The 19,419-nt window shown below is 42.7% G+C and overlaps 3 protein-coding genes and 1 non-coding gene across 6 annotated transcripts; 2 read left to right on the top strand and 2 right to left on the bottom strand.

Annotated features, from left to right (window-relative positions):
* Positions 1-640: 640 nt before the first annotated feature.
* LOC134871540 (calmodulin regulator protein PCP4-like) lies at positions 641-13,168 on the bottom strand. The gene is made up of 4 exons (XM_063894263.1): positions 12,135-13,168; positions 2,996-3,047; positions 2,324-2,356; positions 641-1,608 (listed from the first exon to the last, which is right to left on the bottom strand). The coding sequence occupies exons 1-4, from the start codon at positions 12,141-12,143 to the stop codon at positions 1,475-1,477; spliced, it is 228 nt and encodes a 75-aa protein (XP_063750333.1). The 5' UTR covers positions 12,144-13,168; the 3' UTR covers positions 641-1,474.
* Positions 13,169-13,221: 53 nt separating this feature from the next.
* Positions 13,222-16,644, top strand: LOC134871539 (uncharacterized). Of its 3 annotated transcripts, XM_063894260.1 has the most exons (6): positions 13,222-13,485; positions 14,148-14,294; positions 14,417-14,503; positions 14,996-15,471; positions 15,598-15,925; positions 16,032-16,644. In XM_063894260.1, exons 1-6 carry the CDS (start codon positions 13,483-13,485, stop codon positions 16,395-16,397), a joined length of 1,407 nt encoding a protein of 468 aa, XP_063750330.1. In that variant the 5' UTR covers positions 13,222-13,482; the 3' UTR covers positions 16,398-16,644. The 3 variants fall into 3 exon arrangements, with proteins under 3 accessions (XP_063750330.1, XP_063750331.1, XP_063750332.1); XM_063894261.1 differs by lacking the exon at positions 13,222-13,485 and having other exon boundaries at positions 14,233-14,294; positions 14,610-15,471; XM_063894262.1 differs by lacking the exon at positions 13,222-13,485 and having other exon boundaries at positions 14,255-14,294; positions 14,613-15,471.
* On the top strand, positions 16,615-19,068 carry LOC134872167 (uncharacterized). Its single transcript, XM_063895335.1, has 5 exons — positions 16,615-16,828; positions 16,943-17,152; positions 17,264-17,661; positions 17,762-17,866; positions 17,975-19,068. The coding sequence occupies exons 1-5, from the start codon at positions 16,615-16,617 to the stop codon at positions 18,350-18,352; spliced, it is 1,305 nt and encodes a 434-aa protein (XP_063751405.1). The 3' UTR covers positions 18,353-19,068.
* A 259-nt stretch (positions 19,069-19,327) lies between these two features.
* On the bottom strand, positions 19,328-19,409 carry trnas-cga (transfer RNA serine (anticodon CGA)). The gene has a single exon. It is a non-coding gene; the product is annotated as a tRNA-Ser (tRNA).
* Positions 19,410-19,419: the final 10 nt, after the last annotated feature.

Genomic DNA, 19,419 nt, shown 5'->3' with positions numbered 1-19,419 from the left:
GGGTTTGACATGAGTGACTGTAGCAGTGTGGAGACAGCGAACGCACCCGACCATGCATCGCCTTGTTTAAGCACGAAAAGGAAGTCATCAATAACAAAGTAATGTTGCTCATCTTCTGTGAATCCTCACCCTCCAAGCCTGCAGGTGGCAGTGTTTATTTTCTTAGTCATCCATCCTCCTAAGGTAGCAAAACTAAATTGTTCAAATTTAAGAGGTAGAATATAATTTAGTACATTTACTCATGTTTTGTATTTTGCGGTGCTTCTAGTTCACAATAGTATTTTTGTTTTGGCTACATTTTGGAAGCCAATATTGTTCTTTTTACTCCACTACATAGGCTTACAGCTTGACATATTCAGATTTTAAGCTTATACAAAATAAAATAAACATCTAATAAATAAATATTCACATGTGATTATAGGTTAAAATGTCCATCAGCAGTAGTATATCAAATTTTTAAAAACGAGGTCCACCTTTATCAGCCGTGATGAACACAATGCATTAACAATCATCATCCAGTCATTTATTTTATTTAAAATGGGCCATTGTGCACAATAACTTTGACCTTTGATACATAAAGTATATTTTGATGACATGATGACATAGAAGCTATTGAGTTGAGCAAGGATGACGTATTTTTGTAAGCCTACCCGGAAGTCAGCATCACAAAGATAAAGATAAAGATAAAGATTCAACTTTATTGTCATTGCACAGAGTACAAGTACTAGGACAACAAAATGCGGTCTCTGCATTTGACCCATCCTAGTGTTAGGAGCAGTGGGCTGCCATTATGTACGGCGCCCGGGGAGCAGTGTAGGTAACCAGTGTCTTGCTCAGGGACACCACGGTGGCACTTGGTCTTTCGGGGACTTGAACTGGTGACCTTCCAGTTCCCAGGCCAAGCCCCTATGGACTTTGCCACCACCGCCCTCAATCAACCACAAGGGTCCATCGAGAAAAAACAAAACAACAAAAAAACAATGGGATTATTCCATTCGATTTCAAAATCTTGCAAACAAAATCTTATGATACTTAAACATTTTGTTCAGCAGTTCAGAATACGATAATAAAAAGATTGCAATGGATGTTTTAAAAATCCATTTTAATGTGATCTACTGCACATGCTTTACAAACTGTGTACAGTATAATGGACAATAGCACTCATTGCAGTCCCATCTGCTAACCGGAACAAGTGAATCGCTCAACTTGCAAATATCTACCACTTTTACAATTTCTGTATTTCTGCAAGCTTGCATGCAAGTGTGTGCGCTTGTATGGGTGAAACCTTTAAATACACATCAAGTGTTTTTTTTGCATAATAGCCATGATAGGTTAGTGTTTATACAGAGACAATTACAAAGACATTATCCTCACCCCACCCGAGACCTCCACCTTCAAGAATCCCCCCCCCCTTTTCTCTTCACTTTATGACAGTTTGTTGACATGCAGAGTGACACAGCTGACACCGTCCGCTCTATGACTTCACATCCTGCTTCTTTTTCTGGAACTTCCTGAACTGAGACTGGATGGCTACAGCGGCCTTCTCTGTATCTGGGTTGTCCATGTCGACGTCAAAGTCCTGGGGGAGGTTCTTCTTGTTCTTCTCATCTGTGCAGAGGAAACAGGAGGGTGAGAAAATGGCTGGCTGATATGCTGCACTAGCTTTATGATCTCCAGGAAGGAGCTCATCCTCAAACTATTAACATTCTTACAGTAGCATATTTTTCTTTAGTTTTTAGCCTACTCTATAGGTGATGGTCTTATCATTTTATCCTGTCGAAGGCTACTTTATGTTTTGTGCTAAGTAGCCACTGCATGCTGACACACTAGATAGAAATTTAGCAGGTTAGCAATTCGCTTAAGGGACTGCTTTCTATATATAGCATTTGTTTTGTTCTCTCCAAATCTTGCCAATATTCCATAATGAAATGTTTGGTTTGGCCAACCTTAGCTTAAGAACTTTACAAAGCTGCTCCTCTGAGCTTTTGTAAGGGAATCATTCAGTAAAGTGAACCATGTGTTACTGATAACTAATACTAAGACTTGTGTTTCCATGTTTCCATTTTTTTTTTAAATCAGTTTTAAGGTCCAAACCACCTTTTACTAAGCCTGAAGTGAAAAAAAAAGAGAAAAGCTGCTGATTCAAAGGTTCAATATCAGAATAAATGTATACAGAAAAACATATTCTCTGTGCTGAAGCGCCCAAAGGACGAGTGAACAATGAAGAGTGGTGCTGACTGCTCAAAGTGTTGGGGTGTTGTTTATTGGTGCAACGAAGTTCACATGCAGTACAGTGGTGTCCTGCCGCTCCAACACACTTTACCTTTAGATGGAACCTTTTGTTCAACTTTGAGCCCTTCAATGACACAAAACAAATTCATATTCATGATTGCAGAAGCCGACACACACATATGTCTCTCTCTCACACACACAAACACATACACTTTCTGTGTGGCACGTGGATGTCTTTTGCACATCAAAGAGCATAAGACAGTGTAAGTCTGGAATAAAACAGCTTAAGCATAATGAATCAAATGTGGCGCAATGAATGATGACATTATTTTCATGAGATGTTTGTGAAAGGTCATGTTCTATTTGTCACTGTGAGGTAGCAACCTTTAAGTATATGAACACTGACTGATGTTGGCCCAATCTAAAGAATACTGAGCAACTAAACCACAGAAAGGTAGACCAAAACTGACCATGAAATTGAATCTCAGTGTTCGTTCCATCACTAAGACTACCTTTGCTGTACATGTGTACATTATCTCCCTCATTCTTCCAGCTGCTTCTAAAAGGCTGACTATGGGTGTCCACTCTTTTTCTTTTTTATCGTAGGGTCTTCCAGTGTGATCAGATGGCCATGTAAAAACGGGCTGCTTTATGTGCTAAGGGTCTAAATTGAAAATCACACTTTGTATTCTGTCAAAAGGGAAACATTTGCTTAACGAGTTGATACTGGTGTATGTAAATTAGTCTTAACATGATACCATACCTTGGCTAACAGATGCTTTGCTGTTCCCAGGCTTTGCTCCGGATGCCTGCCTCTGCAATGATAACATAAAATGAATAAGAGCATCCCATTTATTTTTAAGTACATTTATATTTATTGCAGAAAATGTTCATTTGCGGTAAGTGGAATATTAACATTCTAGATCTTTGATGATAACACATCATAATTAAATACACTTCTCCTGTTATCGACAAAGACACTATCTGAGGAAGTCACACAGTCACACTGATTATGTTGCAGGGCAGCGCTGGCTCTGAAATATGTACATCTAATCCATCTTTCTCCTGACAAGAAGCACTCACGGGGATTATCATTCAGAGTTTGACATTCCAATTATTCAGAGATTAACGTGTTATCAATGCACAAGCACTATTCATACAGATAGGGTTTGTGGGTGTGATTTAATTTAGAACACTTTGCATTTTACTAATTCATATTCCCAGCAAATACCATGTGCTCCTCCTTTCAACAGAAAATGGGAACAAAGGAAACTAAGAAATAAGAAACCCGAAACACCTGTGCCAACATGAGAGCAGTGGAAGAAAAACATGTTTGGCTGCATGGTTATCAGATGTTCTTTTTACAAACAGAACTCAAACTGAGTCAATATCCCATCTGGTTGGTTGCTTGTATTCACACCTCCACCCACCAGGACACAAGCGAGCATGTAGTGACGTCCTGAAGCAGAACAACAATACTTTTTCTGGGATTGCTTTGGTTCAGTTGAAAGATAAGTTCAATATAACATGTAGAAATGTAGATACATCAGTCACAAACAACTTAATGATGCTCCTTTCTGTCTTTTGACTCCATTTTCTTTTTATTGTCTGTACTGTTAGCCTTTAACTTTGATTAGCCTTCTCATACTATAATGGCTTTACTCAGAGTTATACTTCTTCTAAATCAGGTTCCATATCACGGTGTATACTTGAGGAGGTAAAAATCTTCCTCATTACACTTTGATTAACTGTGTGCTATATGGCTATGGTAAGCTGTGTTTGGATTTCCTTGTTCCTTTTTATCCTCTACGGTACTTATATGATCGTCATCATCATCATCATCATCATCATCATCATCCCCTCCCTCTCTGTCAGGCATTTCATTTCCTTTTTTCTGCCTGGATATAGTCGCAGCTTAGATGATGAATAGTGGGATAACTCTCCACACAATAGAACCTTTTTCTCAACATCATTCCAGTTTCTGCAGAATTATTCCTGTCTAGTGGAGGTTCTTTTTAGATAATGTCAGCACAAAGCTCAAGATAAACATGAAGATCACCACTTTTTGGCTTTAACAGAAAAAGCCTTCATTCATAGAGCAAAGCTTGGCAGCTAGTTCAGGCAGTAAACCAAATTACCTGTGATACATACATGTGACATGTCTTACGACCAGACACGTCTCCTGCGCTTTATTTAAGCTGCACAATTTGCCGTCTCTCCCTCTGCTTAGCTGATGCTGCTCTGCTTTTGCACTGCTACTGCATTATTGCCCACTCCACTTCACTTCAAAAACTGAAGCCGGAGTCAGGATGGATCTGTAGTGACTTTCTGTGACCCAACTTTAAACTGAAACTCAACATGTTCTGCAGTTGTTTTGTTTATCTAAGAGACTGCCTTCTGAGCTGTCAGATGTGCCTTTGAGGTTATCTTTAGCATGTTGTGTTAGCCGTGCCTGAAATATCAGTATCCAACCTTAAAGTCTATATATCATGATAACACTACTTAACAAGACATTAAAACTGGACATTCCACATTGTGTCTTGAGTGTCTGTCCTTTAAATGATTTTCAGTGATTTTTGTAAATTAAAATAAATACAATAAGAGGAAATGCTTTTGGGGTTAAATTCAGTACATAAAAAAAAAAACCATGCTGTTTACTTATTAAAGAACTGATATAGGAACAGAAACAGTGATATTGGACTGCTTTTGGTGCAGAATGCATTCATACAAATTATGTAGCAGCTGTCAGTTTTTAATTTTGAGCAAAGACTCAAGTTGTATTGGTGCTCATGTATGTTTTTGAAACAGGGTTTGTGAGGACATGGAGGGAATTGTTGAAATAAATAAATGACCTTCCCCGTGTGTGGGGGGCTATTTTTGGTTATTATGGAAGCCCGGGTTCTCCAGAGAGCCTCCATGTTGCACTCAGATTATATTAACAATTTAGTTCGGAGACCAAAAACTAGGTCACAGACGCTCATCACAACACAATAACCGTCAGCATCTCCTGCTAGCTTCCCCACAGCAGGCTGGAAACATGAAGACAACATGGAAAAATGTTTAACCAGGCTCAACTTTTGATGCAATGCAAAGTGACATCAGCCCGTGAGACAAGTTGGCCAACATGCAAGTGCACCTCCCTGGAAGATGACTTTGTCAAGAGTAGATCTTTTCTCAACAACACAGACACAGGTCTGTTCTTTAAAAGGTGCGTTTACTGTTTGGACAGGTCTTATTTATTTTCTTCGTCTATGCCTTAGTCACACTGTCAGAACTATGAGTACACATGGTACAAAATACATCATACACTATAAGGTGCGCAGCATAAAAAATGAAAATGGCGTGTATATCAATCAAAAGGCATTCAGCAGGTGAAACCAATTATATATCTTGTTGGCTGCTTCTAACACACAGAAAAAATGCTGACTTTAATCAAATGTAGCTATTATGTCAACAGATTTCACATAGTATTTGGATAGTTGTAAGCAATAATATTACGTTTAAATACAACAAATTAGGTCAAACTTAATATTAAAGCTTTCAAATAAGCTAATACAGCTATTTGAAATCTGTTGAGATAATACATTTAATTAAAGTCAACGTTTCAGTTTTTCAGTTCAGGGAGGAGATTTTTGTGACTTTGACCGTCTGCTCTGGCTTTAGACTTTAAATGCTTTATAGTGGGACTGTGAAAGGCATATACTCCTCACTGGCCTTAGATTGTAGGCAATTTGTCAACAATTAACCTATAACAGCAGTTCTGGGCTATCGACATATAAGAATTGCCTAACGCACTTCTTCTAACTGTAGTGCCCTACTGATTTCTGTTTACATTTTCATTTATTCGTTAAATTGCCATATTTCCTTTGTTTTAGAAGTCCTTGAACCTCACATTTGTATTGGTTGGTAGAGGTGTCAGTTATATAGCGAACAAATCAGAGTTCAGTGTTCTAACCTACCAGGTTCGAGAAGAGGGTCGGAGAAGCGCGAAAAGGAGAGAGAGAGGCAAAGTACGGAGAAGTTAAGACCGGAGGAAACGTCGTTATTCATTTTGGGGTTACCAATGTTAAAATAAGATAAAAGTACTGTTGTGTGTTCGAGTGCCTGGGAGAAGAGAGTGGAACCCATTTGGTGACAAATTCACAAAACTGCGAGACTGTATGCTAACTGTAGCAACGGCTAAGTTAGCCTCACGTTTAGCTGCGTTGTCCGGAGTCCGGGTTTATTGTTTTAGTAGTTGAACAGTATAGACGTAATCTTAAGAGACTCGTGTGCCTGCCTGCTGCGGGTCGACAGAAGAAGGACATCGGGCAAACAGGAGGACTATGCGGGATTGTTTCATCGGGGAGATACGTCTATGGATCGGCCGTGTGGAGGGAATATGAGCCCCATCTAGCGCACCAACAAGGGTACCATAACTGACTAAAATCCCGGGTACTTTTATTTCTTTTGTTTTGAACCGAGTCGTGGAATATGTGTTGTTGATATTAAGTTGACATGTTATTAAAATAAAGTGTATATAGATTGACGGTCATTTCAGGTACAGTGCAGGTATTTCTGTTTGAGAATATTTCTCTGATGGTAATCAGAGTGGGGGCTCTAGAGCTGATATTTGGAGTTGCATGGGAGATTTATTATTTTTGCAGTACAGCTACGGTCTATCGCCGTGCTACCTGAGGGCTTTTAGTGACCAAAGTGAGAACCCTAGATAGGAGAGCTTATAGTAGATCCCACCACAGCTCCTCCCATGCTCGTATTACTGTCCTGAGCTAAGTGGTTGGGAGGGCTACATAGTCTTTCAGTTACAAACAGACATACTGTGTAAGTGTTTACCAGACTGATCTTGAATTCCGTCAATAATATAGTTACTGTAAAAGACCCTAAATAATTTATCTTACACTGAATGGCAACCCTCCTCTTATGGTTTACAAGATCCTACATTACATTTTGAGTTACTTTACGTCAGTATTTCTATTTTATGCTACTTCCTATTACATTTTGGGGAAAATATTGCACTTTTTACTTTGTTATATAATTAGTTGATTTGCTTAAACAAATGTCATTGTGTAATGAAGTATGACTTACTGATATTGATAAAGTTATCTTGGAGTACAAAAAGTCATTAAAAGATATCTCCACCTCCTTCACCTGCAAAATTAATATTGGTTTGACAAATAAGGATCATTAATGAGAAACTTTCACTAAAGTCAAGGATGTGGGTACTTCCATGGTTAAACATTTGCAGCTACAGAAGCCAGGGTTAGCAGAGTAACAGTGAGTATCGGCACCACAAAAGCATCTTCTGTTGCTGTAAAGGGCGAATGTTCAAAGAGACTCCTCAGTGTTAAGTCAGCAAAAGAGAGTTTTAAGGAAATCCATCCCTGACCACTTTTCCTCCCGCTCAGTGTGTTGTCCTTTTTACATTGATCAGCAACTTCTATCCCGTTAATTAAATAAAAAAAGCCTCTACTCCACTTTTGGTGATGAAACAAGCACTTTAATTACAGTGCCTTTGCCAACCAGAGCAAAGGCACTGTAATTAAAGTGCTTAAGGTGAACACAGCAAGAACCCACTTAAATGATGAAGCATTGATCCAAGGATGGGTATCCTCAATATGCACTTTTATAAACTGGTTTTATTCAGAAGACTAAGACATTTTCTCAGTAAACCTAAATGGGACTCTAAACCAAGGTGCATGTGAAAATGTTATTCTGATTTGATGGTTTTAATAACTATTGTATGTTAAATCATTCTAAAAATGAAAAAGGGGGATAACATATTTAATATGGAAGGCTGTGGCACAGTGGGTTAGTTTGCTGATCTTCGGATCAGGAGGACACTGGTTTCATCCCCACTGCAGTCCCTGTGTGTCCCTGGGAAAGATACTTCAACTGAAATTGCTGCAGTGGGGATTGTCCACTAAACCATTTCCTAAACCAACAAAAAAAAGCTGAATATTTGAAAGAGTATGAAATATACTTTCAACAACAAAAACTGTGCAAAGAAAAGGTACTGTCATGATTGCAAGTACTGTTGATACTGTGTGTACTTTATTGCCTATGCTGTGACATGTTTATATGCTTTAATGTTCAAAAAGGTCTTTATTTTACTCATACTGCCTGCGCTGCAGCACCTCTATTCACCCTCCGTCTGAAACCAGATCCCAGTCTGCTCTGATTAGCTGGCCAGCTCTGTTGTGATTGGTCAACTGCTTAGAGATGTCCTGCCCCTTAGCTATGTACAATGTAAAGCGCGAGTGATGTCACTATGTTACAAAGGACTCCAAGGGAGGCGTTTCAGGCAGGGGGGGTGGGAGTGTATGGGAGAGGAACACAGGGATTTAAGCCTTTGCAGACCATTAACATGCACAAAAACCTATTGAACACACTACAGGAAATGTAAAGCCGTAAAGCAGAGAAGATCAAAACTAAGAAGTTATGGGTTATGAATCCCAGAAACAGGGACCATAAAATGAGAACAAATTGAATCAAACGAGAATAAGAGGGTATTTGTTTTATATTTCTCCTGCATGAGGTCCATGATCCCAAATCCAGGCTTTTTTTTAATGGATTACTTGTTGTAAGAGTACATGATCATGAATGACAACATAATTAGAGTGACTGCTGTTCAACAGCATTCCACTATTCTTCTAATCTTTATTCTTCAACATCATTTTCTTCAAAATTCTGGCTGTCAATAGCATACTTTCAGCTACAGAAACCTTTCGAATATCAAGATATTCCGCCTTTTCAGCACATGATGGGAAACTTCAAATTGTTTCAAAATATGTTATACTTTTTCAAATATTCAGCTTTTTAAACTTAAAAAACAACAACATGTAACTCAATGAGAGGAACCTTCAAATCTCCTCTCGTGTGCCAAATGCTACTCATTCCACATACTTTCAGCTAGAGACTTCATTCCAAATTTAAAATGGTCACAAGATATCCAGCTATTAAACTTGTATTCAGATGTTTTATATTTTTTACACTTTTTGAAATATTGAACTGAGTTTGGAGCTTGGCAAAGAGGCCTTCTTCAGATTTTAACATTAGTGTGTATCGCTCCACTCGTTAAGTCAGGAGTGCTTTGATCTCAAAACAGAGTGGAGGAGAGCTTGACATTTTCCACATTTAAAAAAAAAAATCTGCCATACACTACTGTGACATAATTTGGCTATTTAATGGTAGGAAAACATCTCTTAGTTGAAAAATAAAAACCTTTAAGCAAAGAACTTTTGAGGTCAAGGATGTGACAAAAATGTCACATGTCTCCATTAAGGCCCATTGTAAATTTAGCCTCATCTTTCCTCAAAGCACCAGCCACATACCTTTTAGATAAACTGCCAAAGAAACCACATTATTGACCTGAAAGTACACAAACTAAAACGCTCATCAGGGTACTGACATGCTCACAGCGTTGACATTTGTCCGATAGCAGCTACCGTTTTTCAACAATAGTTAGAGATGTAAGAGGTTTCTTTCTCATTCAGAACAATGGAAAGGCTCTGGTCACTGCACACCTCCATGGAAACCTTTGATCTTTGGACACATACACAGGTGTTATGATTAGGTGCCTGTTAGGGAATTTTTGGCTTACGTAGTTAAACTTTGAAACAGTTCATCATTTTCTCCTTCCTCTGTCTGCGTTCCCATGGCATAGGTCTTTCGGCCTTGGGTGTTGCTGTAATGTCCCTTAAGGAGGGGCAGCTTGGGCGCTTTGTTGATGTCAGTTTCTGACTGAGCACAAGCTGACATGAGATAGTTTGTTGTTTAAGGACATCTATAAGCCCTTATCTGTTCAGTCTCACTAATGAAGAATGTTGATTATACACTCTGAAATGGTTAAAACCTCGGACTACAGAAGAGATCTTCAGAATGGGTCTGGGAACCGTCAACTCGTGGCTGCACCAAATGTCTTGTCAATTCTCCGGCCGTTAACTTCATAATTAACCTTCAGTGTTTGCCATCAAAGTTCCACTTCTCCCATGTCTCTCTCTAAGCATGCAGTTAAAATATTCTGCTGGTTTTCCAAGCGTTTTTACTTCCTTTTCTTTTCTAACTACACATTCAAGCCCCCACTGTTCATGTACCCTTTAAAACATGCAGCTACACTACCTATTACCAGGTGTGACTGTGGCTCTGGTACTGAATTGGTCTCTGAATCAAATGGTTGCAGATTCGATTCCAGTAGTCATCGTGCTATTTGGTTATACCTACTACATTTTATCAGCTAGTTATTGCAGGATAACTCATACTTAATGGAGATGTATCAACTATACTGTGTGACTGAAAATGACTGAATTGCAGCCTGCATGAGACTGAGCTGAAACTGAGCACAGAACTTCAAAAAGTGTATTTCAGTCTCCATGTTGTCATCATTTGCAAGAGAGAACATTCTGGAAAATCTGAAATGTTCATCACTATGGCGACAGACTACACAATCAAGTTAGTTTCACCACAGGAACCAAACTGCTTGGTGTTTATGGACTCAGTTGTGGCCTCGTTTCTTCACACCTAGCAGAATTTGAGTCATTTTGCAATATTATTTAATTGTAGATTAGCAACTATAAATGTGCATTTAATCAAATAGGTGATTTCTGTCTGGAAGCAGTTTGCATTGAGTGGGTTGTTTGATACAATTACAGGGCAACTGTGGGCTTTTGTAGAAGGGATTATAAATAATACACAGACAGGACTGCCCACAGATGATTGATGTTCAAGTGTCTCTACAGAAACAAGCTGCTATATTTATATTATATTGCATAAGACACAGACAGTAAATCATTCTGCAGGCTTTGAAGGCAGGGAGTGCCAATAAGGCTAGATGTCTGTGTCTTAACAGGAAAATCCTCCAAACTTAACAGATTGATTGAATATAATTATAGACTCCTCGTGCTGATAGCCGATACCATTGTTTGAGTCTGAGCAGTGGAATTTAAAAGTGGAGGGAGGTTGCCAGTGATTTCATTGAATTATTAATTCAGAACAACATACTGTCCTCGGCCTTGGCCCTATACACAATTCTGTGGCAGACAGGAGATATGACTGAAGTTCCTTCATTCTTTTCACTTGTCATTTCTTATTCATGACACTTCTCTCGCTGGACTGTAGTCTAAATCATGACTGTAACATGTGTGACCGTGTACAGAGACATGACAAGTCTGCATTAAATAGCAGCTGGTGTTCTTAGGCAGAATATATTCCGAAATGACATCGCTGAATGTGCATTAGATTAAAAGATGAGCACTTTGTATGGGTAAGGCTTATGGTGAGTGAATATGTGATATGTAGTGTAAAAGAATGATCATAGGCTAGAAGAGACTAAAAAAATGCAGTCCATTTAACATATCAACATTTGCAGACTATGCCGTTTTCAGAAGGATAGAATGTTTACCATGGGTCACTTTTCCTTTTAAACAATGTACAAATGAACTGTCCCTCTCCTATGAGAGGATAGGTTATTTGAGTGGACAAATGTGTGGTGTTAACAGTTTTTATTGGAGGCAGTGCTCTCGGTGCACAGTGAGAAGGGTTAGCAGCAAGCTTTGAATAATTCACTGACTCACTGAATAAGAGAAGATTCACGCTGCCATCCTTTGTAATTTCTCTCTTTGACATTATGAGAATCAAACCCCTTCTCTGAAGTCTACATACAAGTTGTAATGACTAATAGTTAGGTTTGAATTCACTGTCCAATTGCACAAAAGAATATCAAAGAAACTGTTACTAAAAAGTATTACACTTAGGGCTTTTTGCATTTCATACAAAACGTTTAAATAGATTTTTTTGACAATGCACAATATTTAAAAGCTAATTCATCCAGCAGTGTCTCACACGTCTTCAGATTTAGTTGGACAGGTCGGTAAGAGAGGAATAACATGAAATAGAAGAGCACCTACCTCACTCATGGCTGCGCTGTGTGTTTCTGGCTCTCAGTGTTGTGAGACTGAGCTGCAGTCCGCTCTCTCTCTCTGCTTCTGCTTTTATAGAGTGGGCAGCTCTGTCTCCTCTCTACACTTACACCCTTATATTATTATCTCCAGCTCTAAAATGTGGACCAGCAGCTCCGGCCTTTTGTTTATTGTGCAGTGAAATGAACCCAGACAGAGTGATCATGACCCCGATGCTGAAGACTGATATTAACCTGGCTACTTAACTAAATAAATCAATAATTTGGCAAAACATTGATTAAAAAAATAGGTTATTGGATTATTAAATAAATTGATTAAAGATTTGATTGTTTTGGCTTAGAAAAAAAGACCTGTTCTAGTAGCAACACCTGAACTGCGGTGCTGTCAATTTCATTTCACTTGTTCACATTTTCCTTTCTAGTTGCTATTCTTTTTAACATGGCCAACCCATACCGTGTTCCAGTGAACGCAGTCTGACATGTAGCTACGTCACTTCAGGCTAGCAGTGGTCCACATGGCTAGCTTGTCTAATGAAGGCTTTTTAGATGAATGGACATCATAGTCTCATAGTCGCTTGTTGCCTTGTTTACCTGACTCATACATAAACTGGCTATATTGACAGAAAATTCCCTGTTTTGCAGTATTTAGGTTTTCAGTGACTTGTTTGCAGTTAGGTGTTGTTTATAGAGGAGCATTGGTACTATTGCAAGATCCACAAGGTTGAGGTGGGAATCTTTTATTTTCACCTGTTTAATATCGTAATATTTACTTCTTATCACACTCATTGATTACTTGTTATTTATCTGATGTTTGAATCCAAAGTGACTTGCATACAAAAAGTAGTAGACATGCCTACGGGAGAAATGTCAGGTTATCTAGAGTGCTTGATGTTTTGCCTGCAGGGGATGGTATGGAACATTAGTTTTACCACCATGAGCCACAGCTATCCGTAGAATCAGTTGTAATGGTGTGCCAAGGCAGCAATATCTAGACTCCTCTGTTTTTAATATCTGTGAAAGGCTATACACCACCTGGGAAGGGTTAGTCTGTTCTCAGTCCAATGTCAACAGCGAATCACGTTCGTTCATTTCCAATGTGAGATACAGCCTGTCCCAATCACGTAGCGAGATGACAATGGACCTGGCCAATCACATCGCTACTATCCAATGTGGAGATTGGACCTGGCCAATCACATCGCTACTTTCCAATGTGGAATGGATGACGTACGTTACGCGCCAAAGCAAGCTCAAGCACAGCAAGCACAGCAACGCTCTGCAACAAACGGACGCCATTGTTTTTTCCGCTTATTCTACTTAGAATCTAGCAGTACGATTCAATGGTAAGTAACTATTCAAATATGTGTCTCCTGCTGAAAAATGCATGTGGGGTTTATTTTAATCAATCACACGAAAGTATCCGATTGTTTTGCTACCTGTGTTACGTTACGTTAAGGCCAGTTTATCCACCATAGCTAACAATCGCTATTGCTAACTTGCTGGTCCATTTCGATTTTGCAGAGGAGATGTTTGTGAGATTATCATGCCAAATGTGTGATTTATAAATAGGATAACGCCATTGTTCTAGCTAGCGTGAACTGGCATCATATAAGGCGGTATGCCAAGCTTTAGGCTAGCTAATATGTGTCGTTCGTGGTGGTACTTGGAATGTAAACAAACTGACGTTTACGTTACGATCAATAAATGTAATGTTTATAGGCTCAATATTAATATGAATAGAAAAAGCCATGTAAATGTAAACAAACTAACGTTACGAATACGATCTACATAATACCCTCATTATCACTATGACTAGCAAATCATATCAACTACTTCACCTTATCAGAGGTGATCAGACACCCAACATTATTGTAACTTGATTGATTTGATAATGCAGCTGTCTGTCATGCTGTGTGTGCGCGTTTGTGCTGTAGTGTCACAGTGTATTGTCCAAAGGATGCTCATTGTTTATTGTTGTCCATTTTCATATTCATATTCCCTTTAGATGAGCAACAAGCCTAAAAGCCTCAAGGGCCTGGGGGAAGGACAGTGGATGGCAAGGCTGAGGGCATTTGCCAGCTCAGGGGTTTGGCCTTCTGGAGGCAACAGACCAGCCCCTAGGCAGCGGAAGTGGTATGCCCTCTATCAGAAGGTAAAATATGGCAATACATAATGATGACTTGAAAAATATACCCTACAATAGTGCAGATACTATGAATAAAGCAAATGACTGTACTACCTACCCCAGACTAAACACAGTACTGATTGTTTCAGATTGAGAATTGCCCCATGCAGGTCCGTGGACAGTCCACTCTGTTTGGAGGGTCAGTGGCCTGTAACTGTGGCTTTCACGGTGCTAAGGTAAGGTGATCTATGTTTAAATGATGTATCGTTATGATTAATCTGGCATCTCATGTCTGCTGCAATGCTGTAGCTGTTATCTCATAACACAATGCTGTTGCTTTAGCAGCCCACCACTCAGCCTCCTGCCGCTGCCTCACAGTCTGCTGCTGTGGCCCCTGGTGCAACGGCTGCTGTGCCACCGTCACAGTCTGCTGCTGTGGTCTCGGACCCTGGTGCAACGGCTGGTGCAACGGCTGGGAGCTACAGCTATTAGACAAGATGGTTGAAGCCAACCTAATTAACATCTATATAGTCATACCTGGCCATCTCCCTTTGGTCAAGCGCACTCCTTACACTGACCTCCAGACATACCTTTATTTATTGTTGTGTAGGTTATGCTTAGTGTAGCCTTTATTTATGCCATACATTAATAATGTGTTGTGTAGGTTATGCTTAGTGTAGCCTTTATGTATGCCATACATTACTACATTATTGTTGTCTTCTAAACAGGATGCACCTGGAGGAGTTCAGCTGGCCACTGCGGGGGCTGCAGCTTCGGTGTGGTTGCCAGCAGAGATGTATAAAAACATCCCTGTCCAAGACCAGAGGTGGATTTCAAACGCCATCTTCCACTCTGGCAAACTGCGGCAAGACCTGAAGCTGTGGTACGAGCCCCCTGCCCCAGCCCTCATCTACCACCAGACACCGACACCAGACCGCTTCTTAAACCACAGGCTGATGGTGTGGATGCCCTACCACCTGTGGAAGGTGAGGGTAACCTGCCCTGAGTGTGGGAAGCAGCTGACGGGGTACGGTGTCCACAAGAGGGCTCGGAAGGTCCTGGACATCGACAGGTATTACCTGATGGTGACAGAGACACTCGGGTGCACTGTGTGTTCTGTGAACTACCTGTCCACCTCCGAGACTGTCCGGAATCAGCTGGACCTGCCGCACCAGAAAATGTTCCGGATGATCCTGACCCGCCAGTGAGTAAATGGAACTCTGCTGTCACATTCAACTGTTGTTTCGCCGGCTGCGTATGATAGCCTTTACATGACTGTAATGACCCTCCCTTTAATGCGTAACTAATTGGAGCTACATGTTCATTTCAGGTACGCCTGTGACATCCGTGTCATTCGCCTGCTGCGTGACCGGACTCTCGGGAACAGTCCAGCACGTCTGGTGAAGCAGCTGAAGGAGAACCATGGGGAGGAATGGCTGAACAGGTTGGCACACTATCTTGGGGAGTGTGCTGAGTTTGTTGGCCGGCCAAGCCTCTTCCCAGTGGTGTGCCAGGATCCCCCAGAGCCCATTGATGTGCCCACCAGTCGCTGGCTGCTGACGGTCTATGGCAGGGACATCCTCTCTCGCCTGGACCATATTAAAGCCAGCATCACATCAACGTTTGGCTCCATCTTAAAGATGGACTCAACCAAACAGGTAATAATAATACATGTGTACAGTGTAGTTAATCTATATACTCTTGCTCCTGTAGATTTCCTCAAATTTTACAGATTTTTTTAACATCGCTATTGTGAAATTCCAGATCACAAAGAAGCTGGCTGGCCATGCCAAGGGGACTGGTCTCTGGGTCACCTCCATTGGGAACGAGGTTGGCCAGATCGTGACCAGTGTGGTGACAGTGCAGGAGGGGCCAGGACTGGACAGGATGGTGGCAGGAGTGATGGAGCGGTACCGCCTTGCAGCTGTCGCACCCCCACTGCTGCTGTATGTGGACTGTAACTGCTGCATCAGTGAGGGGTCCACCACGCTGCAGAACAGGTTTGGGGAGTGGCCAGACCTCCAAATACGGCTGGACATCTGGCACTTCATGCGGAGGCTGGCTGTGTACCACCGACGCCCATCCCCTCTACCCCACCTTCATGAGCTACCTCTCTGCCTGCATTTTTGAGTGGGATGCAGGGGACCTCTCTCTGTTGCATCAGGCAAAGAGAGAGCAGCTCAGGCAGGAAGGTGTGCCAGCCATTACTGATGCTGCGGTGGATGCCAGGATCAGTAAGAGGGAGCTGAGCCAGTACTGCCGCAGGAGGACGCGCGGCGTGGAGGCCACCATCAGCCTCATTGGGCGGCTGCTGCAGCAACTGGGCGGGACCAATGGGAATGACCTGATGGGGGTGCCACTGCTGGACCAGGTGCGCATGGAGCACATCTGGCGTGTGCAGCAACTCCACGTCAGCTGCATCCAGGACCTGCCTGGTGTGCAGCTCTACACCGAAACCGGCACCATCAGGAAGGGAGGTGTGGTCCTCACCAGCTACCGCTGTGCCAGGGGGTCCACATCCCTGGAGTCCTTCCACTGCCACCTGAACAGGTTCATTCCAGGTTGGTGTCTCCCTTATGTATATAAGCAGTCACTATGCTCTTTTATGAAAGCACTCATTAGATTGGAAAGCTAGACCTTTTTAATTGACTATTAATATTTCATTGTTTTCACAGGAACCAGTGCAAATGCGCTGAATTTTCAGCTCTACCTCCTGGAAGGCCTGAACAGGTGGAACCAGGACCGGGGGGCGGCGGCGGTGACCAGCAGGCCATCGTCTCTGCTCACCTACTCCGGGGATGTGACCCAGAGCGTCAACACCAACAACATAAAGGTGTTTGGCCGGGCATATGTGCCAAACTTCAGGCCACCCTCCAAATACACCGGTATGCTAATGTAATGATATCTGTCTACCTAGTGTATATGCTTGACATCATACATGACATTAATGTTTATTAATTATGTGTGCATGCTTGTTTATCTGTTCTTTTTCATAGGAGAGCTGCTTGGTGTTGACTACCTCCTAAGTCAGACTGGGCAGCCCCTGAAGGTCAACCCTGACGCAGAGGAGACGGAGGACATGCTGGAGGATGTGGAGGGGGGTGAGGAAGTGGACGAGGGCATTGAGGAAGACCATATACCTGACCTCATGGTGCCAGGTCTCCTTGATAACCCAACACAGCCTATCTTCTCTCTGGCTGCTCCCTCCTCCGTGGCTGCTGCCTCCTCCCAGCCTGCTGCCTCCTCCCAGCCTGCTCCCTCCTCCCTGGCTGCTGTCTCCTCCCTGGCTGCTCCCTCCTCCCTGGCTGCTGCCTCCTCCATGGCTGCTGCTGCCTCCTGCATGGCCGCTCCCATCCAGCCTGCTGCCTCCTCCCTGGCTGCAGATGTGTCTGGGGTATGTTAAAGCATATTTATTTGATAATAAATAACATCACGTGTCTTTGTTTTGTCCACACTTCACTGATCTCATATTTCTGATCCCTGTTTTTTACCAGGCCGTGGATGAGTCCGGCATGCCAGGCATGGACAGGGTGGACAGGCTGGCAAAATGCCTCGTGGAGCTGCGCAACCAGCCACTACTAACACTCAGCAACCAGCAGGTTAGGAACTCTTATTGTTTTGTTTTTCTCCTCTGTTCCCTGACACATGTCCGCACTTCAATGTTTTTGTTTTCTCATGTGCTGTTCTCTCTATGTTGTCTTTCTCAGGTGGACAATATTGTCGGCCTCTGGCAGGAACTGCTTCCCTACGACCAGCAGCGGGTGGTCTTTGCCGCAAGACACCAGACCAAGCTGGCCACGGGGAGGTTCAGGAGTCCTAAGAAGAGGCAGGAGTTCACGCCGGGGGTGGAGAGCGTAAAGAGGCATGCCCTCACCACCTCTGCCCCAATTGCCCAGTGGCCAGACTGTTGCCGGCTCGTGGAGAGCATCTTCGTTAGGCTCTGTGCCATCCACCGCGGTCCCAAGAAGAAGGGGACTGGCACAGTGTCTAGGTTTGACCTCGTCCTGGAGGACTACCGCCAGATCAGGCGGCGTATTCTGGGTCCGAGGTCATGCCGAAGACCTCCATGCAGCTGGTGGACGTGAGCCACACCACCCTGGTCCAGTGGAACAGCAAGAGGGTGCAGAGGCAGGAGACTGCGGTGGTCATGCAGGGGCTGGACCTGCCCAGTCGACTGTCTGTGGCGGCTGACCCTCTCCCCACAGCCAAAACGCGGGCCGTGTCTGCACCCCCCCAATCTGGCCCGGCTCACCAGTACCACCTGCCCAGCAGCACCGTGGGCCAAGCGAGGAGAAAGACCACACACACACACACACCCGCAGTCGCCACACACACACACACCCGCAGTCGCCACACACACACCCGCAGTCGCCACACACACACACACACCCGCCACACCTGTGGCTGTGAGGCCACGTACTCCTCGGCAGCTCTTCCCTGCTCCAGCTCCAGCTCCAAGTTCATCTCCGAAGCTGATGCTGCTGGGACCAGTAGGTGCTCAGGTGCCTGTCCTGATGGCTGCCCCACAGGCCCTGAGCTACAGCCTCATGCCTCCTCCTCCTCCTCCTGCTCCTCCAGTCCGCAAACTGACCCGCAGGGTACTACACAACACCTGTAAGCAGTGTAAGGAGTTTAGGACGGCAGAGACTGGACACAGCCAGTATAAAGGAAAGGTGTACTGCCCAAACATTGAAACTGTCCCAAAAGAACAGTGGCTGGAGGACATGAAGAAAAAAAAAAAAGTTTGATTCATATATTGTTCATATATGATATTGTAATAAAAGTTTGGTTGATAAAAAAATATATGCTTCACTGTCTCCTTTTCTCTCCTTTCCTCCTCTTTTTCTCCTTTTTTCTTCTTTTTTCTCCTTTTTCTCCCTTTTTTTTTCTTCCCCCTCCTCTTCCTTTTTTCCCCCCCCTTAACAGACTATTGTTCCCCAGCTTTGGCGCAGAGAGCAGCATTGATTGTCTTGCAGAAGGTGACATTGCACCCTTCCTCTCATAAATATCCAATTTTAACAAAGCAAATTCCAGCACTGTGTTACTTATTAAATTTCAGTCGCTGTGAGCAGGATTTGAACCTGCGCGGGAATATCCCATTGGATTTCGAGTCCAACGCCTTAACCACTCGGCCATCACAGCTGATATCTAT

The sequence above is a fragment of the Eleginops maclovinus genome, chromosome 11 (assembly GCF_036324505.1).
Source record: "Eleginops maclovinus isolate JMC-PN-2008 ecotype Puerto Natales chromosome 11, JC_Emac_rtc_rv5, whole genome shotgun sequence".
Classification (NCBI taxonomy): Eukaryota; Metazoa; Chordata; class Actinopteri; order Perciformes; family Eleginopidae; genus Eleginops; species Eleginops maclovinus.
Note: the sequence above shows the minus strand (reverse complement) of the source record. Positions and strands in the feature narration are given on the sequence as shown.

Coding starts and splice junctions, on each gene's coding strand:
- LOC134871540 (XM_063894263.1), bottom strand. Junction 2,357..2,995: donor CAAAGCATCTGTTAGCCAAG/GTATGGTATCAT, acceptor GTGTCATTGAAG/GGCTCAAAGTTGAACAAAAG. Junction 1,609..2,323: donor ACAAAAGGTTCCATCTAAAG/GTAAAGTGTGTT, acceptor TCCTCTGCACAG/ATGAGAAGAACAAGAAGAAC.
- LOC134871539 (XM_063894260.1), top strand. Junction 15,472..15,597: donor CGGATGATCCTGACCCGCCA/GTGAGTAAATGG, acceptor TGTTCATTTCAG/GTACGCCTGTGACATCCGTG. Junction 15,926..16,031: donor AGATGGACTCAACCAAACAG/GTAATAATAATA, acceptor GTGAAATTCCAG/ATCACAAAGAAGCTGGCTGG.
- LOC134872167 (XM_063895335.1), top strand. CDS start 16,615: ATGGGGGTGCCACTGCTGGACCAGGTGCGCATGGAGCACATCTGGCGT. Junction 17,153..17,263: donor GCCACCCTCCAAATACACCG/GTATGCTAATGT, acceptor TCTTTTTCATAG/GAGAGCTGCTTGGTGTTGAC. Junction 17,662..17,761: donor TGGCTGCAGATGTGTCTGGG/GTATGTTAAAGC, acceptor GTTTTTTACCAG/GCCGTGGATGAGTCCGGCAT.